Source organism: Salpingoeca rosetta, assembly GCF_000188695.1.
Source record: "Salpingoeca rosetta unplaced genomic scaffold supercont1.38, whole genome shotgun sequence".
Classification (NCBI taxonomy): domain Eukaryota; class Choanoflagellata; order Craspedida; family Salpingoecidae; genus Salpingoeca; species Salpingoeca rosetta.
Genome location: NW_004754896.1, coordinates 297,992 through 306,375, shown reverse-complemented (window position 1 = coordinate 306,375; position 8,384 = coordinate 297,992). Strand labels below are relative to the sequence as shown.

At 54.6% G+C, this 8,384-nt stretch overlaps 4 protein-coding genes across 4 annotated transcripts; 2 read left to right on the top strand and 2 right to left on the bottom strand.

The window, feature by feature from the left end:
- Positions 1-123: 123 nt before the first annotated feature.
- Positions 124-1,717, top strand: PTSG_10584 (uncharacterized protein; the record flags this gene model as incomplete). Its single annotated transcript, XM_004988062.1, has 1 exon — positions 124-1,717. One exon carries the CDS (start codon positions 124-126, stop codon positions 1,435-1,437), a length of 1,314 nt encoding a protein of 437 aa, XP_004988119.1. The 3' UTR covers positions 1,438-1,717.
- PTSG_10583 (zinc finger protein) lies at positions 1,646-4,670 on the bottom strand (the record flags this gene model as incomplete). Its single annotated transcript, XM_004988061.1, has 2 exons — positions 1,646-1,683; positions 1,772-4,670. 2 exons carry the CDS (start codon positions 4,668-4,670, stop codon positions 1,646-1,648), a joined length of 2,937 nt encoding a protein of 978 aa, XP_004988118.1.
- Positions 4,671-4,800: 130 nt separating this feature from the next.
- On the bottom strand, positions 4,801-5,838 carry PTSG_10582 (uncharacterized protein; the record flags this gene model as incomplete). Its single annotated transcript, XM_004988060.1, has 3 exons — positions 4,801-5,081; positions 5,336-5,434; positions 5,730-5,838. The coding sequence occupies 3 exons, from the start codon at positions 5,836-5,838 to the stop codon at positions 4,801-4,803; spliced, it is 489 nt and encodes a 162-aa protein (XP_004988117.1).
- PTSG_10581 (uncharacterized protein) lies at positions 5,791-8,219 on the top strand (the record flags this gene model as incomplete). Its single annotated transcript, XM_004988059.1, has 8 exons — positions 5,791-5,981; positions 6,186-6,220; positions 6,429-6,546; positions 6,727-6,827; positions 7,081-7,112; positions 7,430-7,554; positions 7,908-7,999; positions 8,151-8,219. The coding sequence occupies exons 1-8, from the start codon at positions 5,888-5,890 to the stop codon at positions 8,217-8,219; spliced, it is 666 nt and encodes a 221-aa protein (XP_004988116.1). The 5' UTR covers positions 5,791-5,887.
- Between the last annotated feature and the right edge of the window lie 165 nt (positions 8,220-8,384).

Here is an 8,384-nt window from a genome sequence, read left to right as displayed (position 1 = left end):
TGATGCTTAGATTGTCATGTCGTGGTTGGGCAGCGTCACGCTTTACATGCACTGTATTAGATTACCATCATCCTTGCCCACTAACTAAAACAAAAAATCTAGCCTAGCGCGCCGTCATGCTTCATGACGACTATCCTAACACTCTTTGGCCGTGCATCATCTCCATTATTAGAACCAACATCATCAACAACAACAACAACAACAACAACAACAACAACAACAACGACGACGACGACGACGACAACGACGACGACAACAACAACAACAACAACAACAACAACAACAACAACAACAACAGACTCAGGGTTTCCCGAAAACATCTGCCCAACAATCAGCACACCTGTGGCGTCCTTGTATGATTCTAGCTATGGTAAAGGCCTTCAATTTACCATTGACGGCGGCGCGCCTGTTGGTACGGAGATCAAGTGCGCCGGTTATTCCGATGAACCCGACAACCAATACGACAACATCCTCGACAATGCAACGGCGTTTTGGTCCTTATCGACGGGGACCGACCGCTACCGCTACTTTGTACGCTTGCAAGACGCGACCGGCGCGACGCAGACTCTCCAAGAAGCTGGAATCAACGGCACATTTACCCACGGCTGCAGTGCCCGACTGAAGAACTCTGGTGCAGACTGCCCTGTCGTGCTGTCTGATCCAACGTCTACCAACCCCACGTGCTTCCCTGGTTGGGCCGAGGTGATTCTGGAGAGCGGCGAGCGCGTGCAGCTGCGGAACTTGAAGACTGGCGACCGCGTGCTGTGCCTGCAGGCATCGGCCGGCAACGCCCTTGGCTACTGCGAGCTCAAGACCTTCCAGCACGTGGAGCTGAACGGTACCACCACATCTGTCGAGCTGCACTACACGGACAATGACGGCAACCCTGCGCTGATGTCGGCCACACCCGACCACTTTGTGTTCCGCGCAGACGAGGACGTGCACATTGCTGATGGCGTGACGGTGCAGCCAGCAGGCGAGTTCATCTTCACTGGCGACTTTGCTGTTGGCGACCGCCTGCTGCGCTACGATGCCGACCTCGGTGTCGTGTACACAGTCACCATCACCAGCATCACCTCCACCATCGAGCCAGACTACTACACGCCGCTGACGGACGATGGCTCCACACTCTTTGTTGAGGACGTGTTTGCGTCCTCTTTTGCACTTCTGGAGAGCCCCGATGTCATCCGCCTGGTCCTGGCGCCCATCTGGCAGAACGACGACGCACGCTTCACAGAGCCGACGGCAGGCAAGGACTTCCCCGAGGGCCTGCACCCGTTCACGACGCAGCTGTACTCCATCTTCCTCGCGGCAGAGATGAACGGCCAGACGATTGATGTTGAGGGGATGGCCACCGCCATCGCCCAGCAGCTCGCCGTCGGCCACGTCTTCACCCAGGAGGAGATGCTCCAGCTCGTGCCAAACTACATCAGCTGAGGGTGTACGCATGTGTTCGTTTGCTCAATTGCTTACTTTGTGTGTATGTGGTGTGTGTGTGTGTGTGTGTGTGTGTGTGTGTGTGTGTGTGTCTGTGGTCACCTTCCCTCTTGTGCAACAGTCGTACCGTGTGTGATATTCTTTCACAGGAACTTGCCATCACAAAACACGCGCGACAGTCACTCACCCTCACAACTACATGCAGCACTCACCCACGTTGTCCCAGCGAAATGACCATAAACCAAGCTGAAATGTCAATAGTATACGTTCAGTAACACGCCACAACGAACACGCGCTTGCATGCAACACCTGACGTCGTCTCACATCATGTCACCACCATCGTCATCATCGTCATCATCATCAACACCATCACCATCGTCATCACGTGCAGCAGTCGTGTTGTCGTGGCTGCCAAGGCCATGTATCTTCCTCCTGTGTGCCACCAAACTCTGCTGCCAGGCTGTTTTGAAATCACACACATCACACTTGTACTGCCGCCCCTTGGTGTGCAGCTTCACGTGCCTGATCAAGTTGCTGTGCGAGGCTGCTGAATAGTTGCACAGCTCACATTTGAATGGCTTCTCACCAGCGTGCGTGCGCAAGTGTCCCTTGAAATTGTACGACCGCGTTGTGGTGTAGCTGCATTTGTCGCACTCGTACACCTTCTTCGTGCGCTTGTTCGTCGTTGCGTGGTCTGGCTGGGCTGTTTCGGACGCAGCAGGTGCTGAGGTCGCGTCGCTGGACTGCTGTTGCGGGGCCACGTGCGATGTCTTCTGGCCGTCGTGTTGGTTTGCTTGTGGCTGGCGCGCCGCCTGTGGGCACGTGCGACGATTGTGGCCAGGCCGCTGACACAGCGTGCACTTTTTGCTTTGCTGAGGCTGCTCGCTCGGTTGCTGGTCTGCCTTCGGGCAACTTCGACGGTTGTGGCCCACACCATTGCATACAGAGCACTTGACGGGCTGTCGTTGCCGTCGCTGCTGCTGCTGTTCTTGCTGTTTCTGCCGTGGCTGATGTTGCTGTGCATCCACACCTGCTTCTTCTCTGTTGGCTGTACCATCCCCGTCAACTTCCTTGTGCTGGTGCTGGTGCTGGTGCTGGTGCTGGTGCTGGTGCTGTTGTTGTTGTTGTTGTTGTTGTTGTTGTTGTTGTTGTTGTTGTTGTTGTTGTTGTTGTTGTTGTTGCTGCTGCTGCTGCTGGTGTTGTTGTTGTTGTTGTTGTTGTAACCGTGTTCTGCGCCTGAGCGCCTGCTGTCGAATTGATCTTCGCTTCCTGTCAGCATCATTGCGCACCGCTCCTGCCCGCTCGACCTGCTTGCTTCCGAATACCGTTCGCATCAAACCCTGCCGTTGACGCTGCGTCCACTGGCGGCTTGGCTTTATGTGTGCGCGCCGCTCTTGTTGCTGTTGCTGTTGCAGTTGCTGATGCGCGGGTGGGTTGGCTGCATTTGGACAGGTTCGTCGGTTGTGGCCAGGAAGCTTGCACACAGAGCACAAGACGTGCTGTTCCTGCTGCTGCTGCTGCTGCTTATGCTGCTGCTGTAGCTGGTTCTGCTGCTGCTTATGCTGTTGTTTATGCTGCTGTTGCTGTTCCTGCTGTTGATTTTGCTGCTTATGCTGTAGTTGCTGTGCATTCACGCCTGCTTCATCTCTGGTGGCTGTGCCATCCCCGTCACCTTCCTTGTGCTGCTGCTGCAGCTGCAGCAGTCGCGTGCTACGTCGCGTTGCGTGCGGTCGTATGGATGATCGCTGCTGCTGTCTACTTGTGGCATCTGCGTGCACCTGCTGCTGTTCCTGCCCCTTCTCTCCCGCATTCAGGGCCACTGCTGTCGTTGTGGTTGCTGCTTTGGACGATGACGATGACGATGGCAGTGACGAGGATGATGAGCTGGATGAAGGTGCACCATCACTGTGTCGACCATGCGCTGTCTTCTGCAGTTGCTCTGCATGCTGTCGCGCCCACCGCTGGTTCTGCTCTTGCAGTTCTTGCTGCTGTTGTACTCGTTGCTGTTGTGTTGCTCGCTTCCCTCGTCTTCCTCTTGCCTGCTGCTGCTGTTGCTTGCTCTGTTTCTCTAGTGCTCGCTTACGTTGCTCCCCTTCTTCCGCTTCCTCCAGGTTCTGCTGTGCGTGTGATTGTGAGCCGTCATGACCCTGTGCCCCATTGTGCTCGTGTTGTTTATTGTCGCTGTGCTCGTGCTCGTGCTTATGTCTTCGCCTTCGCTTTCGTTTTCGCCTGCGCTTGCGTCTCTCATGCTCCTCTTGCGGCGGTTGCTGCCCTTTCATCTCCTCCTCGTCTTCCTCCTCGTTCTTCTTCTTCTTCTTGTCCTCCATCTTCTGCTTGCGCTTGTGTTTCCGGCTGGCTCGTTCCTTCTCCTCATCCTCAGCTTTCTTCCCCTCCCCTCCTTCCTTCGACACAGGCTCCACTCCATGCTCATCTGCCCTCACCGCTTCCTCTTCTGCGCCATCTTCACCATCATCATCATCGTCGCCATCATTGCCATCGCCACCACCATCGCGTGTCTCTCCACCTCCTTGCTGCTTGTGTACGCGTGGTACCAAACCATGACCACTCCTTTGTTCAACTCCGCCGCCTGCATCCTCTTCAGTGCCGCCCCGATCATCGCTGCCCATGCTGTCGCCGCCATGGCTGCCACGATCATCATCATCATCATCACCACCATAGTTCACACGATCATCGTCGTCACCCCAATCATCACCCCAATCAGCACCACCATCTCCCGTAAGCAACGTTGTATTCTGTCCAGGCATAGACAAGGCTGACATCAGCGTCGCTGCTGGTGCTGTTGCTGGTGTTGTTGCTTGCGCTGTTGCTCGTGAGGTTGTCGATACTGCTGTTGGCGCTGTTGCTTGAACTGTTGATGCGGTTGATGATGCTGTTGCAGGCGACGGTCGTGTGGCCTCTGCCTCATCATCACTGTCATGGAGTGCGCGATGGTGTGCCGCCATCTCGGCACGTGATATCGCCTCAAACCCGCACAGCTTGCACTGCAAGTCGTCTGCGTCGCCCACACCCTCAGCACCTACTTGCTCGCTGTGCTGCAATCCCTTGTCTCCTTCCCCCTGCTGCCGGTGGTGCTGGTGGTGCTGGTGGTGATGTTGTAGCTGCCCCATCGGCGAGGTTGTGGGCGTGTGGCGTTCCGTGAGTTTGTCAATCCATCCCCGAATGGGCGTGCCAAACACATGCAGCGTGGGCGGGTGCTCCTTGTGTTGCGACATCTTCCATGGCGAGATTGTGAATGGAACATGAGCCTGACGCTGTTGTTGTGGTGATGATGGTGATTGTGGTGGTTGTGGTGGTGGTGTTTGCGTTTGTGATGGTTGTGGCGATGGTGTTTGCGCTTCTCCTTCAACGTGCTGTGCGTGGCGCTGCACTGGTCGAGGTCGTGCAATCAACACCGGCCGCCGTGCTGATGCGGGGCGCACCCTGCCACCCGACGTCATCATAAAGCCGAGCGGATAAGAAACAAGCGGCGTCTGCTTTGGCGTCTGCTCTGAGTGTTGACCCGAAGTTACATCTCGCTGTGTTGACGGTGTCGACGATGAGTGTGACAACGGTGGCGCTGCTGCAGCTGTCGAGCGCCGTGATGGTGATGGTGATGGTGATGGAGAGGTGGCGACTGGTGTCCTCTTTGAAGTTGACCAGGCCAAGGGTGATAAAGATGGCGGCGGTCGCTCAACTGTCTTCACGGCCCGGGCAAGCCTTGGCTGCGTCGGTGTTGCCGGCGATCTTGTCTTGCGCCGCAAGTCAGGGGACGTGTGTTGTTGTCGTCTTGTCTGCCTCCTCCCATGAGCCGAGATCCGCGCTGCTCGCTTGAGAGCTTTGACGTCGGCAGCTATCGAAGAGTGTCTCTTGGCCACTTTTGTCGTCGGTGGCAACGCACCGTTGTCATCACTGTCATCATCCTCGTGGTGTGCAGCGTGCTCCTTGCGGCTGCGTTGTCGATCACCGGAAGGCAAGGATGCGACGCGACGCTTCATTGCTGCATGTGTGTGTGTGTGTGTGTGTGTGTGTGTGTGTGTGTGTGTGTGTGTGTGTGTGTGTGTGTGTGTGTGTGTGTGTGTGTGTGTGTGTGTGTGTGTGTGTGTGTGTGTGTGTGTGTGTCTGTGTGTGTCTGTGTGTGTGTCTGTGTTCGGTGGTTGTGGAGAATTGGATGAAATCTTGACAGTTTCTCCAGAGAGCTGAGCGCACAAACCACAACAACCACAACCGCCACTGCCAGCGCACAGGCACTTCGACGCTGCTTCTCTTCTCCCTTCCTGTCTTCCTGTCTTCACAAGAGCTAGTTCTTCGTCCTTTGTCCTCATCCTCCCCATCGCTGCGGTGTGCTGCGGTGTGCTGCGGTGTGCTGCGGTGTGCTGCACAGCGCTTGAGTTCGCGTTTCATGGTTTTACAATCTCAAACACAAAGAGGAACAAGGAGATCGGCTGCCGTGATGACGAGCATGACGAGCATGACGAGCATGATGGCAGTGCTCACGGCCTTCTCCTTGGTAGTGGCAGCAGCAGTAGTGTCCTCTGTTCACGCTGGTGAGCAGGGACAAGCAAAACCGTGCTGCAAATGACGTTCAGTGGGGCGTAAATGTGTTGTGATGCGCCGTGATGTGCAGCGGACGTGCGTTGTTCTTGGTCTTGGCTGGCCGTTGCTTTGTCCCTGTCTTGGTGTGCCATGCTTTCTCTCACTCTTTGATGTCATGTATGACGTGCGTGCATGCACAACTGCTTCTGCCGCAGCAGAGACAGAGTCGCCGGGAACAGAAGATCTCACCGTGAGTTGCGTACCTGCGTGCTTCTATGTGTGTGCATGCGTGTGTTTGCATGATCATATGCTGCAGTGTGTGCGTGTATGCACATGCACGAGCAAGGCAGTGCATGTGGGTTTCTTTGCGCCGTCAGCGAAAGGTTTACTATGGTTTTGGTTTCGCTGAATCCACTCTTGCTTGAATTCACTCACTGTGAGTTTCGTTTGCTGCTCAGGTGATGTGGGATCTGCCACGCTGCATTGAGCCGAGGAAGAAGTTTGTGTACATCAAGACCCACAAGACGGGCTCAAGCACCATTGCCAACATATTTCATCGCTTCGCCAACAAACACGGTGCGCTTGTGCGCGCCTGTGTCATGTCATGTTTGTTTGAGTGTACTGTTTGACATGCAACTACACACACGCACGCATGTGCACACATACACACACATACACACACATTCTGCAAGCGTAGTGTGCACATGACCCTTTGTGCTAGCTCAACCACGGTGCTTGTCGTGCGCGACGTTGCAGGTCTGCATCTTGCACTGCCAAAGGACGATACGTTCTATTCGTGGCCATATTTAGGAAAGACACAGATCCTCAACTCCATTTGGAACTACAACCCGCCGAAGGTTTGCGCGTGTGTGAGTGTGAGTGTGAGTGTGAGTGTGAGTGTGAGTGTGAGTGTGAGTGTGAGTGTGAGGGTGTGAGTGCGTGAGTGTGAGGGTGAGAGAGTGTGTGTGTGTGTGAGGGTGAGAGAGAGTGTGTGTATGTGTGTGTGTGTGTGTGCCTCGGGCGTGATGTGTTTGTTCATTTGTTCATTTGTTCATTTGTTCTGTTTTGCGCTCTCCGTGCTTCCATCTCGCCCTTTGCTCTCTTCACCAGACATACGATGGTCTCTGCAGCGCGCACGTGCGGTGCGTATGCTGGCATTGCATTCTAGTTTGCTCATGTTTCCCTTAGTCCACGCGTGCGTTCATGTTTCGGTGGGATTTGGTGTATGCCCCAGTTCACATTTTCATCTACTCGGTGCACGATCACCACCGCCATCACGATAAATTGTCACTTCCATCCTTGTCGCCACCACCACTTGACAACAATGCCATGATCATCCGTGTCGTCATCGCCTCGCGCCTCTCACCTCATCACATATCACTGCGCACCACACCACACAACACGCGCCCCCTCCCACCCCATCATCGCTTCCACCACGACCATTCACCACTGCTGCCAGCTACTCGCCCGAGGCACTGGGTACGCTCGTGCCCAACGCGGCGTATGTGACGGTGCTGCGCTCGCCAATCACCCACGCCAAGTCGTCGTGGTCGTATTGGGGGTTTGCAAAAAACATCATCTCACGTGCGTAGACAGGAGGAGAGAAGAGAAGGCAAGGGGATGGTGGTGTTGTGATGAGATGATATTGGCGTTGTGAGTTAAGTGCCTCGTTCTCTCCCCTTGTGTGTGTGTGTGTGTGCGTGTGTGTGTGTGCGTGTGTGTGTGAGTGCGTGTGTGTGTGTGTGTGTTTGCTTTCTTCTCTCATCCTCTTTCACTCACCCACACACGCACACACACACACACACTCTCTCTCTCTCTCTATGTGTCACACACACACACACACTCTCTCGCTCGCTCACTCGCTCACTCATGCACACACACTCTCTCACTCACTCACACTTACTATCGGGCTGTGCTCTGTGTTGTTGTTGCATCAGACGGGGGCCCATCGCTGACACTGGACGAATTCATGGAGGATCCTGACAAATACTTCCGATTCGCAGAACGCACACTCCTCCAAAACTCACAGGTTGGGCGTTGTGTTTGTGTGTGTGTGTGTGTATGTGTGCTGTTGCTGCTGCGTACTCTCCCGATGTATGGCCACACACACACACACACACACACACACACACACACACACACACACACACACACACACACACACATACAAAAACCCACAGGCATTTGAACTGGGGCAGAAGAAGAAGACGTCCAAGTCACAGTCTGATGATTTGGTTAACACGCTCTAAAAGAAATTCTTCCTCCTCATCACCGACCACTTGGGTACTACACTCACACAAACATACTCAAAGCATCACACATGTACATTCAAGCTTGCACCAGAACAAGCAAAGACACAGTAGAAAAAAAAAAAACAGACTTAAGAATAATAGGTTTGTGGGGTCGTAGCGATG